Raw genomic sequence first — 17,713 nt, 5'->3', positions numbered from 1 at the left:
GAAACCTTTGCTTTGAATGTTCTTGGAATGTAGTCTTTTTAGTTTTTTTTTTTCCAAGTCTCAGAAAAAAAAGCTTTTCCTTTTGTTTTATTTTGTTTATGTTTAGACTAATATAACAATCACATCATCTAAACGGTCCAGTTATATTTTCTACTGAGGTAAAATAAAGCTAACCCAGTATTTGCTTACTACTCAAAGGGAATGTAGACATTGTTGTCTGTACGCCTTTGAGGGTCCCTGCAGTATCTTGATTTAATCAGTAGGTGGTGCCATAACTACTTAATCCGATCTATCCCTTTACAAACCGCAGTTGATCTGCACTGGTTGTGTAATTTAATCCAGTGTATTCAAGTTTACAAAAGTTCATACCACCACAAGTGCACAGCAGGTACATTTATGGGAGGTTACTGCTATTTATGTGAAATAATTTGATTCAGAATTGTGGTTTTCGCTTGAATATGAGATCTTATCTTTTATGGGACAACATCTTTCATGTGCAAATAATTATATTACACAGCATGTTGAAAGACATTGAAATGAACTTTAATAACCACGTATCAGCTCATACAGAAGCCTGAGATCCAAAATGATGAGTACTCTGGTATGGTTCTTTATTAAAGAATAGACATAGGAAATAGGCCAATCAGCAATTTGCAGATCTCTGCGATTTATTTTGCCTATTGACGCTTTGCCTGAAACTATACATTTATAATAATGTTTAAATAGTGAAGTTATAGTTTCACAAATTTAAGTTAAGGTCACTAAACAACAAATTTGCAAGTGATTTCAAATCGTTTGGGAAAAAACTGAGTATAAAGGCATTGTCATCCATGCATCAGTCTCTTGTCGCTCATGAAAACAAATTTCTTAAGACTTATTTCAGTATATCACAATATAAACCTGTGTCTACAAGTCTACTCATTCAGTTTTAAAATATATTTAAAGCTTGACTTGAAAGATAAAGGATTGATGTCATGAAATGTGGGGGGAAAAAAAAACAAATATTAGAGGGACAGAAAGATAAGGGGGGGAAAAAATCAGTCGAGCAAACAGGCAATGAGATATTACAGCTGATTGTATTTATTTACCCAATGAAGCAGTGGCTTTAAAACGGCCCTGAAACAGGCAAGAGGAGCGCTGCAGTGACTGGGGATCAACGCACCAGTGTTACATCTCCAATTAACACCAGTTTCCGTGCTTGGCAGTGGCGACACAAGAGCTGCTAGTAAGTATGTTTAACCCTGGTAAAAGAATTAAACTGAGTATCATAATAAGTGACATTTAACAACTGATTTTGGTCCCTGACCAACAACAATGGGCACAATACTTTTTTTTTTTTTTTTAAATGTTAAGAAACCAATGATCAAAATTATTTGTCTTAGTAGCTAATTTGGAATTGTTCAAGCACAACTGATTTGTGTAGATCAGGACACAGAAAGGTGGAAAAGTTTTGCTATTGTCAGAACAGCTATCTTGCATACTAGGAGAGAATCCCATCTGGTAAGGATTATCTTGTTTACTGACATGACTTGAAGAAGCCTGTGTCTGAACACTCTATTGCTCCCTCATTGCCGTGTAAAATAACACCTACACAGTGTGACCCACTTTGAATGATCTTGTATAGGATACATGAAATGTGCTACCACAAGTAAACTTTCCTGGCCTTGCCAAATTATCTTCAACAGCTTAACAATGGAAAAACTTTACGTGACTACAAAATCCTCCATTACTTTTTATTGAATAACTGTTAATGAGACCAACTTTTAATAATTTTTACACAATTTCGCTGTTTAATTGTAGACTAGTGGCCTACCTGCAGAAGTTGTCTGCCTTTTGTGTAACAAGTGTAATTAATTCTGGCTGATTTTTAAACGCGAGTATTACAATGGCAGCCGCGGTGTATCATCACACTGCCTTATTGTGAAACAGTAACCGCAGAAATGTGATGCAACCATAGACTGTCGCATAAAAAGCGAGATGGCTACATAACAGAGCCTATCATGGCCACTAGAAGAGTTGCATGCCAGCTGCCACTACCCGCTGTCGGCGCTGCAGGAGTGTGTATGCGCACAGCCAGCCGCCGTACCTCCCTCTGTCTCTGCATCACGGCGTGCGCATTAAACTGAGCAACATCTCTTATTTTTTCGCACTGCTTCTCCCTCTTTTTCCTTTTTTCTAGAAAGATGGGCGAAAGCAGGATTCATCACGCTGACAAGCAGCAAAATGGAGATGGCATGGTCGAAAACTCGACGGTGGATGATGTTTTTGACTACAGTTATAAGGAGAAAGAGCGGAAGCCGCCGCGAATATTGGTGTGGAGAAATATCATACTGATGTCCCTCCTGCATATTGGTGCGCTTTATGGACTGCTTCTCCTCCCATCCACGTCGCGCTCAACTCTCGCCTGGAGTGAGTATATTGTAAATACTTTACAAGATTCGCCTTTCAGATTGTTGTTGGTCCTTCCTCCCTCCGGGCCACAGACATAGGAGCACAGACTGTGCTGATGCTGTGTGATCATTGCTAACTACACAGAGCATGCTGCCTATGGGAAATAATGGAGAATGAGTCACTGGCCTAATTTCTAGTGTAGAGTCATGCGAAAATGTATTCATTTTTCTAACACCGAACAACTGATTTGGAAATCTTAAGGGGGGGGGGGGGCAATAATAAATGTTATAAATGTTTTAGGCATATTAAAGTCTAACTGTGGAAAAGGTAATCATAGGCCACCATTAAATGTACTGTAGTTGTAACTTTTTTTTTTTTTTTTTTTTTTTTTTTTTTTTAAAAGGAGTAAAAACTTATGTTTATTTAGATGCCTGTAAAGCAGTATCTTACTTTGCTCTGGTGAAATCAAAGTGAAGTGGTGAAATGTAGCAATATTAAGAAGTTTATTAGCTTGAAGTCATTCTTTTAAAGTCTTTACATAGAATTTGATAGTGTTCATCAGAATTTGACTGGCCTTGTCAAAACTTAGATATTACTTGGAGTCCCTCACAGGTGAATTACATTTTTGCCTGGGATTGTTATATTTACATACAGTAGTTGTTGAACTTGAGTCACAGATTGATAACCTTCTCTTTACAATTTTCTGAGGGAGGAAAACATTTTTGGGGGGGATTTTGAGACCTTGTTATGAAGTAGCCATGTCCATGACAGTTGCTATATTTATTTATTGCTGGTGAAGCCTTTCAGCCATTTTTATGCATTATCTGGATTTGTAGAGTTGAGCTGGGTGTGTCTGGTTCAGTTGCCAGTGCAGTTTAGTCCTCCCTTCTGGGTTGAAAAACTAATTGGGTTTATATGCTTTCTTTTTAACTTGGTTACAATATTTTTGCTTCAGTACACATCCTTTATCTTTTTTTCATATTTAGTATTTTCTCAGGGTGCATTTTTATTTCAATATTTATGTTTTGGTGTGGGAGACAAGAAACTGAAGAAATCCACATTGTCTACAGCTGTTCATCTGTTCTGCCCTTGTGGAGCTCAAACCTGTGGCTGATTAATCTATTTTAGCTTGTTTTAAAATGGCCCACATGTCCCAAATTAGCAGTATTTGAATTTCAGTGGTCAAAAAGTTTGCTGAATAACAAGAATCTGTGAACTGTTGAGGCATATCTCAAATTCTCGAACAATCTCAACTTTGTTTCCACTTTGGCACTGCATAATTTTCCCCTCTTTGCAATGCTGAGCTGCATATTATTTCACTGGGGAAGACAAAGCACAATCGCCATTCCTATAGACATCCCATTGTGAGCTGCATGGCACCACAACAGAATGCTCATTGCTCATCAGAAACCCCCGGGTCTCAGATCCCGACCAGTGTTGTCTAGACTTTTACATAGAAATGCATTCAGCAGTTCTAGAACAACCAAAGTGAGTGCTGACCTGCTTGCTCACACTGTCTCATATCCCTACAGATTACTTTTCTTGGAACAAAAAGGCCCAAATGCTCTGAAAAGAGCACGGTGTCCCAGTGACTCTGCTCTCATGGGTGTGAAGTTCATGTGAAGTGGCATCACTTTCCTTTAAAACGCATGTTGGTTTTTTTTTTTGGTTTTTTTTTTTTTTCACCTTTTGTCTTCTAGCTGCAGCATGCTACTTCTTCAGCGCTCTTGGTGTGACTGCTGGTGCACATAGATTATGGAGCCACAGATCTTATAAGGCTTCTTTCCCTTTGCGAGTCTTCCTCGCTCTTGCCAATTCAATGGCATTTCAGGTAAGAAATGTAATCCATGATGACTCCCATTTTATGGTTCCGTAGTAGTGCTTTTTGAAATGAGAAACCTTTTCTTTGGATATTTTACATTGGAAGTGTAGAAGATTTGTATTTAGGAGCACTTGTTTTTTAATTTATTCCTCATCTGCCACATGATCTCAGACCTTTAATCTGATCTGAAATACATGTACATATTAAGATTGCTCAGACAATTCTTTCTCTGCCTTTTTCCACATGTATAGAATGACATTTATGAGTGGGCGAGGGATCACCGTGTCCACCACAAGTACTCTGAGACAGATGCAGACCCTCATAATGCGACTCGGGGGTTCTTCTTCTCCCACATTGGATGGCTGCTTGTTCGCAAGCATCCCGATGTCATTGAAAAGGGGCAGAAGCTGGAGATGTCAGACTTGAAGGCAGATCAAGTGGTGATGTTTCAGAGACGGTGAGAAAACATTGTCTGTTTGCATTTATTTATTTATTTTTTTGGAGGGGAGGGGTACATTGCACATATTTACCAGTACACATTGACTAGATATTTCTCCGTGTGATCAGATTCTGACTTCAGCGTGCTGGAAACTCAAGTTTTAGTACTTGTATTGCTTCACAGTAATTTGTGTGCGCACTAATTTTGAGGTTTTTAAAAACTACAAAAGGTTCATTGATTTAAAAATGTCAGCACTGATTCTTCAGGTGCCAAAGGCACAGTGCTTATGAAATACACGTTCTGTATAGGGTGATATCTTGCCTCTTCAGTAGCAATTATGGCTGTTGTTGAGTGCATTGTATTTGGGACGCCACACATAAAATGTTGAAGTGAATGCTAATTGTGGCTTGTGGTACGACGTTATTTCCTTTTGGGTTTTAGCTGTGATGGTGCAGCCTGACAATGACAAGATAATGTCTGACTGTTCATTGGTCGACATTTCTTTTCTGGAAGCAATCCCAGATTTTTTCTTCCTGCTCTCAGGAAAAGGGGATTAATGTTTGTCAGAGCCATCCTGTTCAGAGAACTCTACTGTGTGCAGTGAACTTATAGTCAACATGATCCACATGTTAACACATTTGAGTCTGTTATGGAATAACTTGACAAATTCTGATTTTATGTTTATTACAAGTGAACCAATGTGACTTTAAACCAGTTTAAGTTGGCCTCAGACTGAATTTTGACCATGTGAAAGGGATCCATGTGAAATGAAACATTTTCCCTTTGTCATTTCAGGCACTACAAGCTCTCTGTAGTGATTCTTTGCTTCCTTGTACCCATGTTGGTGCCCTGGTACTTCTGGGGTGAGTCCTTAATTGTGGGGTATTTTGTTCCTGGACTCCTGAGGTATGCGGTGGTGCTCAATGGAACCTGGCTGGTCAACAGTGCTGCACACATATGGGGCAACAGGCCTTATGACAAGACTATTAACCCGAGGGAGAATCCATTGGTTGCTTTCGGTGCTGTAGGTAAGAAACATTGTGAACATGTTCTCAAAGCTGACTTGGTCTTGCATTTAGGGGATGATTTGCTAATCCAGTATCCAGCTTGTTGTGCTGCAACAAATTATTTTCTTAAATGTAAAGTCTACTGAAAACCTTAATGCATAGATGACACTTTTCAGTACATTACCATTTACGTTTGGACACATTTACTCATTGTATTCAATGGAAAAATGTGTCAACTTTTAACTGGTACAGTACTATGCCTCATTGTCATGTCTTTTTGAATAGGATGTACCAGAAGTTGTGGTATGTGCAGCTTTTTAGTCATAATTAAAAAGGAATTTTTAAATACAAAATATATAAGTTACTGCATTAAACAGAAAATGAAGCTAGCAGTGTTTTTGCTATGAAAACTCGTGTTTTTACATTACACGAGTCTGCCTTTATGCTCTTCAAATATCCAAAAATAAGTCTCCACTTTGCTAAATCAAATTATAAGTCATATGCTGCCAATGGCTGTTTGTTTCTCTGCCACATTATTGTGAACTGATGTTTTTGTTTTTTTTCTTTTTTCTTTTTGTAGGGGAAGGCTTCCACAACTACCATCACACATTTCCCTTTGATTATGCCGCAAGCGAGTTTGGCTGCAAGTTCAATATCACCACTGCCTTTATAGACCTCATGTGCTTCATGGGTCTGGCCAAAGATCGCAAGAGTGTTTCAAAGGAAACAATAACCACACGCATGAAGCGAACGGGTGACGGCAGCAACAAAAGTGGCTGAATCGCAGTTGCACTGTAAAGGTCTTCAACTGTTCGTACATGCCGAGCCAAGACAAAGTAGCAACAAGTATAGCAGCATTTCACTGGTGGGGTGGTGATTCCCATGCTTCTGATTATCAGTTAAACCTTCTTTCTGAGACTAATTCTGTCTTTAAGGAGTCTATTTCAGAAAGGTGTGGGGGGGGGTCTGTTAAGTTTTTTGAAGTGTCCTCTCAGACTATTTGCAACAGCTAGCTGGTTGACTACATGTGCAAGTTCAGCTTTGTTGCCATATCATCAAACAGGAATAACAATGAATGAATGTGGTTTTTCTTTCTGTAAAGTGTGTAAATGCAGTAATTGCAGAGTAAATGTCTGTACCTTGTATTTATTAATTTGCTATTTATTAATAGTCTTTGGCACTTTGAATGCTTTATTGAACCCCTTAATAGTGCAGTGTCTTTGCAGGCAAGATTAAAGTCATTTTGCTCTAACTTCTGTCAGTGGTGCTTTGTTTTTATCTCACAAGAATTTGGGGTTTTTAAAAACCTCATTGTCTCTATTTGGTTAAAGTGTTTTGGTGAGCTACTTGTTTTACTTGACCACAAGCTGCTGTGTTTAAAAGTGAATTTCAACAAGGCCAGGCCTCCACTGAGGTCTTGTGAGGTACTAAACCTGAAAAGGCCATAGATGAATACAGTTCAGGTATGTTGTAATTGGGATGCTTAAACAGCCCATGTATCTATTTTGTCTAGTTGCTGAGGATTAATTGTCTTGATATAACAGGATTTATAAAGAAGCAGAAATGAAGGTGCCTCAGGCTACATTAAGCCTCCTCATTTAATGCCTCTGAACTGGATCATAGATGCGGACCTCTTGTGTCAGTAAATAATTTTGTAATAACTGCAATCCTTTTAAAAGTCCATATTATCTATCCTTTACTTTATACCAATGACACATAAGTGGAAAGTGCATTTATCTTTTGTTGCCTAATAATACAGTCTGGAGTGGGATATGGGCTAACTGCTGTTGGAATATGATCATTGAGCTCTATATTTGCCAAAGACTATTTGGTAATTGTGGGATTTTGTTTTCCACAGATCAAGTAGAGAATTTTAAAAAAAATATGGAATCCTAAACCAGAAAAGACTAATTTGTATTTTGTCACCATTCTGGCTTTTGACTACTCGAATAAAAATCAGGTTTAATCTCTTGTACAGATGCTTTGAAATCATGGAGGATTCATTGTTATAGTGCGTTTTAAACCTCCAATGTTTTTTTTTTTTTTAAATTGTAGATTGTGAATTGGGTTATTTGCTGCCCTTGTTGCTGGGTCAAATTAACACTTATCTGTGGTGAGAGATAACCCTGAAAATTTTGAATATAAAAATCCCTAATAAATTAGGGATGTTTGGCTTATGTTTTGTTGGTGTAATATCTGTCTAGTCCAAATTTATAAATCATTGTCATTCAGAGACAACTACAAGCCTCTGTTAACAGTTTATGTTGACTTTTCCAGATATCCCAAGTCACCTTAAATCGATTAGTTTGGTTATTTTTGTTTCTGCTTGGTTTTTAACCTTTTTGATAGCATTTTCTGTCTTCGGTAATTGGTTTTAAGGTTTCTCTTAAGTGTTTCTTAATTTCAACTTCAAATGCAACATCCAACATATTTTGCCCCACTATGATTTGAATTACTTTTCATTGACTGCTCTGTTTCCCACTGTCAATCTGGTGCAACCGCTTGTTAACACTTGCGCATATTCTCAGTTGCAGAATTAGATGATTTGGACTTATGCAATTATTTATTTTAGAAAGGCAAATTAAAAGATGTATCTGTTTTTCCCCTCTACTTGATTTTGTGGAGGAAAAAAATACCATGATTTGCATTTATTCAATTTATTTTCTCAAGAGATTTATGCTGTTACGCATGTGTGTGTTTTGTGTTTCTCCTACAAAATGTAAAAACTGAGTGAAGAACTTTCAAGAGTGGGTATTTATTATAAAGTGACTTGTATTGAAACGTTAGCCCCAAATGCCTTACAAGGGTGCACAAGTTTAATATTCATTGGGTAAAATACAGAGATAAAACACCTGGGCCTATCTGCCTAATCAGTTTGGAGTTGGTTGGTTTTTAAGAAACTCCTGTAATTCCTGCGCATTTGTTATATATGTATATATATATATATATATATATATATATATATGTATATATATATGTATATATATATGTATATATATATATATATATATATATATATATATATATATATATATAACAAAGGTGGATTCCTGCCAATTAACTTTTGTGTACATAAAAACTGCATTAAAAGATTCAAACACATCACAATATCAAGGTATTGTAATATTTGCTACTTTTCCTCTTTTTCAAAGCAGCACTTTAAGTGTTGAAAATGGCACATTTATTTCAAAGGAATGTTTTTGTATGTATGGTATGCACTATAAATAAACCAAATTTATACTCTATTTTGCTGGTTTTGTTGTACTACTATATTTTGGGCCTGAATCTGGGACTCAGTGTGTCTCAAACAGACAATCTGACAGAAATATTTGTAAAACTGTTTGTGAAATGTACAAAAAAACATCAGTTTATCTGACTAGCTGTTTTAAATTCCACATATCTGTGCCTGCAACATTCCTGTATCACACATTAAATCTTACACTACTAATTGTGTTCATGAATGTGCATGTATGGTGGAGGTATGAGGTCAATACACATGGTACATACTTGATGTATGAATTTCATGTGACTGGGTGAATATGATTCATCGGTATGGCCTCTTTTAGTAAACAGGAAGACAGAACAGCACCTTAAAAATAGTTTCTTTATCTTCATGGGTGGTGGCCCAATATTAAATTCCCTGTTATCATGCATTAGGCTTGTTGAAGTATCCTTGAGCACATCACCAAGTCCTGTCCAGCTCCCAGCAGTTCAGATGCAGGCATCTGAAATTAGTTTAGCCTGATTTGCTCAGATGCAGGCAGAGGTGGACGTTTCTAACTGGGGTCACCAAAGAGACTTGTGTTTACTGATCCAGTGAAACAAATCCTTCTGTTTGAGACTTATTTTATGGCAAGTCAACCGCTTAAACTTTGCATCCCTCCTCTGAACTGAGAGACAGCTGTAAATGTTATTTGCTGGTTGCATTTTTTGTGAATATGTGTATATGTAAGTGAGAACTCAGATGCTGTATTGGGAAAGGCTGGCCAAAATGTTCTGCCAGTGGTACCACCACTGCTGAACTCTGTCACACCAGCGGTGACATCAGCCCTCTGTCCATTGGTTGCTGAGTGTCAGACCATCCTCTTCATGGCATGTAACACATCAGTGTGACAGCTTAGACAGTCTACTGTGGCCAGTCAGACCATATCAGCTTGGTTACTTGCAAACTCATGTAACCTGGTTTGTTGACCAAAACCTGATGCTGCCAGCCACTTTGTGTGAATGTCCGAGATCATAACCTATATTTATATCTATAAATGATCAACAAACTGTAATCTGCAGGGTTAGGTGAAGCTTGTGCAACCATGATAGCTTGTGAAACATCTAAAGAGCAATGTTTTTTTAGAATGGTTATTTATGAGGGTTATTATGGTAAAATCTAAAGCCGTTGTTGGTAATGTCATATTCCTAAATGAAGTTAAAACCACATTAAGGCCTTGTTACAAGTCTTGAAATAAAAACATTGTCCATACAAGAGTATCTAAATCACATTATTTGAGACTGAGTTATTGTTTATTATTTAGCTATAAATCTTTGGGATTGTTTCTTTAATTAATTGTTTGACTGTGTGGTCTTAGTGATATGTGAAAGAATAAATGATTGCCTTTTTAAAACAGGAAAAATAGCTAAAACAACAGGATGATTCTTGCTTTAGTCTCATCTTGCTTGTCATTTCTTTTTAAATCTTAATCCAAAAACATCCCTCAGAAGTCTCCCCTTGCAAATAACTTTTTTCCCCCCTCTAATCCTAATTTGCACACAAGAAGATTGCAAAAGGCCTGCCTGAGCCAAAGGAAAGGGACCTAAAGGTCAGACGGGGTTATTGGGGGAATAACCCTTCCTCAGTGTTAGGAAGGGACCGTCTGGATTAGTGATGCAAATGGTCCGATTAATGGTCCAACCTTTTATTTTCTGACTATTTCTGATTATCATGACTCTGAAAGATTCTTTCTGTTAGTTTCTCTTGGAGTTTAAATCAGTTTAAGAGAACTTAGATTACATTTTGATCAGTGGGGAAAAAATTAGACTACTTAAGCAGATCTATCTCAACGCTGCATCTCGCTCTAAATCATTTCTTACACACACTTTAAAAACGGAACAAAGTTTTTTTTTTTTTCTGAGCAGCAGCTTATCTATTTGTACAAATATGTGTTTATGATTATCATCAACAACTCTACTTACAGTGGGGCAGTTTGTGGCGTGAAATGAAACAGTGAAAGGACCGTGTGGCGACTTTTGCCTGCGGGTGCGTCTGAGAGGCGATACGCGCTGATTCAATCACACCTTCCTCAAACCGTGAATTACATCCTCAACAACAAACGGCTCGGGATCATTTATTTGTTGCCCCATCAAACCAAGAATCCATCATTCAGAGGGTTCTCTTCCCCTAATCCCCGACAATCAGCTGCGCGTCTGACAGTTTAAATAAACTTTTTTTTTCTGGCCAGAAATTCAAGGGATCAGTGTTACACTTTTCCTACAGGATTAAGTAGATCTTCCTTTGCTCTTGAATGGAGGCAGGGAACCCACCGTTGTCCGGCCCTGAAGGCCCAGGGTGCCCTTTTGATCATTTCAGTCTCTTATTGGTGCAATACTTCTGATTGGACAAGAGACTAAGAAGGGGGAAAATCTTTAATTAAGCAGATAATCTCTTGTTGGGACGAGAGCAGCTCCATTTCAGAGCCCCCTCCTTGAATCTTGATAGCTCCTGGTGAAGTTTCATGTGCTGGTAGCTCAGTTTCCTCTCCATCATTGTGCTGTCTACAGGCTTGGGACGAAGCTTTGCGTTACATTCAGCGCCTCACCTGTCAGGATGTTTGTGCACTGGGAGGCTTTCTATTACATTTTCATCCTCCTGACTCACATGAGAATCTCCTGCTGCTGGTAATTTTGATTTTCTATTGATTTTTACGTTGATGATGCTCGTTTCCAATAAATGTGGAGGCTATATTCTCTCAAAATGCTAAATAGTAAATAGACTTGACTGAATTCCATGCATGCCTGCATTAATAAAGAACATTTGAGTTGTTATTGATTTAACGAGAAACTAAAGCGGCACATACATTGAGTTCATTTGCTCTTAGATAAATGTAGCATATATGTTGCTTATTTTCAAATATAAGGCCAACTTTTGGGTTGCCAGACTTTGAAAATTCCCCTAAATCATTTGTATAATTCAGATAAAAGCTGTAGATTATTGCTACTAAATTCATCATCATTTACATACATTATTTCTCAATTTTTTCATTGTTTTAAAGGATTTAAGACATCTTAATGGACATTTTAAGAGTTGTAAGGTGATTATAATAATGTGTGACTGTGTGAAACCCATGCATTAACTTTTAATTAAAGGATTATCTTGTGTTTCAAACATTGCAACTAAATGACATGAACACCGACCATTGCTTTTCTTGAAACGCGTGCTTGTGGTGTATCATTTTTACATTTGTGAGAAAAACACATTCATTGGTATGGTTCACTGAGGTTTGGATGCCCACTGGTGTCACAGTTTAACATGTTCCAAAGCGTACTAATGAGAGATGTTAGCAGAGGAATTTGCGAAAGACACTGAGCTTCCCTGAGTGAATAAGCTGTCTCCTTTTCCAGGTCAGTGAATAATTTCTTGATGACTGGACCCAAGGTAAGCCAACTTTCTTTTGATCTTTCCTCCTCTCTTTTTCCCCAAAAGAAAACAGAGAGAAACCATTGTCCTTATGTTATCTTAACGCAAGTGTATTGACAAGCTTTGGTACCTGTCTGTGTGTAACAATAGCTCTAAATCAGTAATATTCTTGGCCTTTTGTGACCCCCTCCTTCCTTATACCTCCACACCTCCCTCTTGGTACACTTGACCTTATTCAGAGGCTCTGTGTATCCAAGGGTTGAATGTGTTAAGAAGCAAGGGCAGGCAATGCTGTAGTGGGTGGTCATCATTAGTGAGCTAGGCCCCTGTGAAAGAGGTGATACTCCATCTCCCTGAAGACCACTTGAGACATATTAGTTATATTATCATTCATGCAGTCTGAACAAGCAGTGGAGCAGCAGGCGAAAGCCAAGGACAGAGCGTGTTGATCTGAGATAGCTCAGCGATTCATTGTTTTCACTGAAGGAGCTTAAAAAGTATAACAATGTCTGGGGTCATTTTGAATTAGTTATCATGAAACTTACAATTGTTTTTAAGCAGATCTCTAAAACATTAAACTTCTACCCAGAAGTTAAACCCTCTCACTGATTTGGTATTAATTCTGTATTCAATAAACTTTGTAAAAACAGCCTTCAAGTGAAGATTTCTACCTGAAAAACACTACTTGTACACACTACAGCTGGTAAATCTTCCAAAAATAAGGCACTAAAATTTAGGATTAAAGATGATAGCTATATGTGATCGATATTGACATGGGTGCCTGTCTCTGATTTGGCTGATGCATATCATGCCATATTTATTGCTGCTTTAGGCATACCTGATCTACTCAAGCAGTGTGGCAGCAGGAGCTCAGAGTGGAATAGAAGAGTGCAAATACCAGTTTGCATGGGACCGCTGGAACTGCCCTGAGAGAGCTTTACAGCTGTCCACGCACAGCAGCTTGCGCAGTGGTAAGTCCAGAGTCACCAGAGACTGCAGCCAACCTAAACACCACTCCAGTCATCTCTATACAGCAATTAAAAAGAGCTGTATTATTTTGTTTGTTTGCCAAGTTAGTATATAGGTGGGGGTCCTTTGTAAAATAAACATTTGCTCAGGCAAAACACATATATGTTTTAAGATTATTAGAGTGATTACTACCTCTTGGGGTGTATTTTACAGAGTGCAGAGTCTATTTGCTGTTTATAAGATGAATAGTTGCACTGACAGGAGAAAAAATGGTAAAATATGTTAGATGATACATTAGCTTAATTTGACATTTTTCAGGACATTTTTTAGAGCTAAAAAGTTGCAGTGAATATTTCACTGCATTCACTGCACTGAATATTTCAAACTTGGTAAACTCTTTCAAATCTAAGGCTTAACAATTTGAAGTTTTTCTGCAAAACTTAAGTCAACTTAAACACTCTCTGAAGAGACAAGAAACGAAATGAAATGAAAAATACTTAACACTATAAAGCCAAATGTATCATATATGATGATCTGTAACTTTTCCTTCATAAAAACTTCACTCAAATCCTGTCATTTTTCTGAACTGCTGAGTCAAATTAAAAGTCGCAGGGATGCTGGAGCCTATCCCAGTTATCAGTGGGTGAGAGGCAGGGTAGATCCTGGACAGGTGACCAGTCCATTGCAGGGCCAACACAGAGAGACAAACAACCACTCACACACACTCAGTCAGTCCTAGGGACAATTTATAGTAACCAATTAACCTAGCATGCATGTCTTTGGATGGTGGAAGGAAGCTGGAATACCTGAAAACTCCACACAGAAAGACCACCATTCAAGTACCCCCGCCCAGCTGAGGCTCAAACCAGCTACCTTCTTGTTGTGAGGCCACAGTGCAAACCACTACACTGCCCCGCAGCTCCTTAAAACCTCCATGAGTCTCTAAAGAAACTAGAACCATGAAATGAAAAATTCTTAACCTTATAAAGCCAAACGTGTCATATTTCATTGTCTACATATAATTTCTGAAACCTTTTGCATCACTTTATGAAAAAAGCTTTCCTCAAATCCTGTTGAACGTAATCTGATAATCGTCTTCGGCCGTCTAATAGAAACCAGAAAGCCACAGATTACACTATAGTATCACAAACCCCCCCCCCCCCCCTCACACACACACACACACACACACACACACACACACACACACACACACACACACACACACACACACACACACACACACACACACACCGTTAAGCATCCAAATAAAGACCTCAATCAAAGAATTGGACTTTTCATGGGTCGTTCTGAATGGATTAATGACATTTTCAGAAGAGAGAGGAAAAATATGATAAATTCATTTCAGGAAATTGTAGCTCAGGAGCTAAAATAATGATCTTTCAGTCAGAAAATCCCTGATTCGATTCACAACTTTCCAGTTGGTAGGTTTTAGCATCCTTGGTGAGATATTGAACTCTCACATTTATCTTAGTGTATTTTTTCTTCTGAGCCACTGCTAAGTGAAATGTGTTGATACAAGATGCTTAACGACCTCTTCTGTTGACAGCAAATCGAGAGGCTGCGTTCGTCCATGCCATCAGCTCTGCTGGGGTTATGTACACTTTGACCAGGAACTGCAGCCTCGGAGACTTTGACAACTGTGGCTGTGATGACAGCAGAAATGGACAACGTGGTCAGAGAATGACTCAAATCTGCACATAATATTTTATGCAAATGAGCAGTGTACAAGTTAATGAAAATAGATTGATCTATTGTTTTTGTTGTAGGTGGTCATGGTTGGCTCTGGGGTGGCTGCAGTGATAACGTTGGCTTTGGTGAGGCTATTTCCAAACAGTTTGTTGACGCCTTGGAGACTGGGCAGGATGCTCGGGCAGCCATGAATCTCCACAATAATGAAGCAGGACGCAAGGTACAGTAGGTGCTCTTGATTTATTCAACCAACTTTACAATGACAACTTCTTTATAGATTCAATTTAGTCAAGTCAGTGCCTTGATTTGAACAAGTCCTTAAACTGGGTGGCTATTTGGCTGAAATTTTCAAAATCTCTCATGGCCCTCCAACTGATTGCTGCATGTAAAGCACCCTTTCAATCATTTTTGTCCCTGCTCAGAATTAGATTGAGTGTGCCACCCAAGCATCCCTTTTACATCGCTATAAGTGAGGTGCCACTCGTCCCCAATAATAACAGTGTGTTCGGTGTACCAGAAGGGCCTATTTACAAGTGTTGAATGCACCTTATGACAATACCTCTACTCAAGAATCTCAGATCACTGGTGCAAGCTTAATTAGAGATCCTGGGGAGCCAGACATTGCACAGCATTCTGTATTATTCTGCTTTTTTTTAAATAAGTGTTTAGCTTTATTCTTGCAATAAGGATCCCACATTTATGTTGGTCTTTGTTTGGCCCTGAGGGAGTCTGAGGGGACCACAGGCATGCAGCTGAAGTGCTCTTTGTTTATGGTGCCTTTGCTCCCCCCTGTTGTGCCCTAGGATCCCCATGGCACCTGGAGCATCATTGTAACAGAAAAAAAACGTAGATAGAAAAAGAGAGAAACTCCTTTTTCATTTCTCAGCTCAAAGGAACTCTCCTTGGGTCCCCCCCACACACAAGAAAACATGTTGATAATGAACATGCTAAATAAATACTCCTATTTATTCTGAGGGGACAATAAGACTCGATGTGAAACTTTGATTCAGCCTCATGTCAGCAGAAAGTTCATCCCCTCCTCCTGAAAAGAAAACGTCCCTTTTCAACTGACAGCTGTTTTGTGTCAGTTAAAGTCAGAAAATACTGAAGACGACAAAGAAACATAACCATGGACCTTGAAGCTATCTTCTCTTCAGTGCGTTCACTCCTTTTCTTTTTTACTTAACTGGAACACTTTGCGAATACGTCGGATTCATTTGACAACACATCAATCAGCAGACAAAAGAGATTTCCCAGACTCACTTGTATGTGTGCTTTTATCAATACATATACAATCACAAATTGTTTTTTTTTTTTTTTTTAATAGTCTGACGCTATTTTCCATATGAAAGTCCCGCACAAATATATTTTCAAACATAATAACCTGAAAGTAAATTGTCACAAAGTAAGTCTTCCCCTTATCGGTGTCTGCAGGCTGTGAAGGGGACCATGCAGCGGACATGCAAGTGCCATGGGGTGTCAGGAAGCTGCACGACACAGACCTGCTGGCTGCAGCTTCCAGAGTTCAGGGAGGTGGGGAACTACTTGAAGGAGAAGTACCACAGGGCTCTGAAAGTGGATCTCCTAAGAGGAGCGGGAAACAGCGCAGCAAGCCGAGGAGCCATTGCTGAGACCTTCAGCTCCATATCCCGCAAGGAGCTGGTCCACCTCGAAGACTCCCCTGATTACTGTCTGGAAAATCGCACTCTGGGCTTACCAGGCATGGAAGGTCGCGAGTGCCTGAAGAAGGGCAAGAACTTAAGCAAGTGGGAGAAACGGAGCTGCAAGAGGCTGTGTGGAGAATGCGGGTTGGCTGTTGAAGAGCGCAAAGCCGAGATGGTGTCAAGCTGTAATTGTAAATTCCACTGGTGTTGCGCTGTGAAGTGTGAGCAGTGCAGAAAAACAGTGACCAAGTACTTTTGTGTGAAGAAGGGAGGTCAAAGGGGAAGGAATGAGAGCGCCACTACCCGCCAAAAGAACCTCAGACTGAGGAAGAAGCACTGAACATCTTCATCACTCCACAGGAACACATCACATTGACTGCAGAAAACTGGCATCCAAGACAAAACTGTTTCTGACCATGTCTGCTGACTGCTTTGTATTAAAGGCTAATGACAGGGATGAGCAGAGTCACATGATAGAAGAGATGAGAGGAGGCGCTTTTACAACTTGGTAGTTTTTTTTCTTTTAGCCTAAATGTATTTAAGATATATTTTTATATTTTTTGCAGCATTTTGAAAAGTCATTGGGCAATGAAAGAAATTTTTTTTCCCCTAACTTCATATAGTAAGTGTCAAACTCTGGTCCTCGAGGCCCGGCATCTGGCAGGTTTTTGTTGTTTCCCTCTCCTAACACAGCTGATTCCAATCAAATGGATCCAGTAGCTTCTTGTCAACCTGTTAATGAATTTCAGTCAGGTGTGTTGGAGCATGGAGACAACAAAAACCTGCAGGATACCGGCCCTTGAGGACTGGAGTTTGAATAAATGATTTGGACACCTGTGGTCCAAATCATTTATTCATTCTCAGACATAAGATTAAAACCCCAGGAGAAATTCTTAGCACCGTGATAACTGATTTGACTAATGTATAATGCCAAAAAAACCCCTCCTTTTTTAAGAGCTTATGAGGCTGTATCTACACACCAGCCTTGCAGTCATCTTTGTGCATTTCAAATACCCCTTTAATATCCCCTCATGTTTTCAGGTCATTTTATGACGCTACATTTGAACATTTATGGGTACAATTTCC

The 17,713-nt window shown here is 38.8% G+C and overlaps 2 protein-coding genes across 2 annotated transcripts; both read left to right on the top strand.

Annotated features, from left to right (window-relative positions):
* The first annotated feature begins 2,035 nt into the window (after positions 1-2,035).
* On the top strand, positions 2,036-8,505 carry scdb (stearoyl-CoA desaturase b). Its single transcript, XM_079248401.1, has 5 exons — positions 2,036-2,409; positions 4,092-4,222; positions 4,465-4,670; positions 5,448-5,680; positions 6,240-8,505. The coding sequence occupies exons 1-5, from the start codon at positions 2,184-2,186 to the stop codon at positions 6,437-6,439; spliced, it is 996 nt and encodes a 331-aa protein (XP_079104527.1). The 5' UTR covers positions 2,036-2,183; the 3' UTR covers positions 6,440-8,505.
* Positions 8,506-11,474: 2,969 nt separating this feature from the next.
* wnt8b (wingless-type MMTV integration site family, member 8b) lies at positions 11,475-16,967 on the top strand (the record flags this gene model as incomplete). Its single annotated transcript, XM_079249355.1, has 6 exons — positions 11,475-11,545; positions 12,269-12,302; positions 13,117-13,255; positions 14,821-14,946; positions 15,041-15,183; positions 16,398-16,967. The coding sequence occupies 6 exons, from the start codon at positions 11,475-11,477 to the stop codon at positions 16,965-16,967; spliced, it is 1,083 nt and encodes a 360-aa protein (XP_079105481.1).
* Between the last annotated feature and the right edge of the window lie 746 nt (positions 16,968-17,713).

This window comes from Telmatherina bonti (assembly GCF_933228915.1).
Source record: "Telmatherina bonti genome assembly, chromosome: 11".
NCBI lineage: Eukaryota > Metazoa > Chordata > Actinopteri > Atheriniformes > Telmatherinidae > Telmatherina > Telmatherina bonti.
Note: the sequence above shows the minus strand (reverse complement) of the source record. Positions and strands in the feature narration are given on the sequence as shown.

Coding starts and splice junctions, on each gene's coding strand:
- scdb (XM_079248401.1), top strand. CDS start 2,184: ATGGGCGAAAGCAGGATTCATCACGCTGACAAGCAGCAAAATGGAGAT. Junction 2,410..4,091: donor GCGCTCAACTCTCGCCTGGA/GTGAGTATATTG, acceptor TTTGTCTTCTAG/CTGCAGCATGCTACTTCTTC. Junction 4,223..4,464: donor CCAATTCAATGGCATTTCAG/GTAAGAAATGTA, acceptor CCACATGTATAG/AATGACATTTATGAGTGGGC.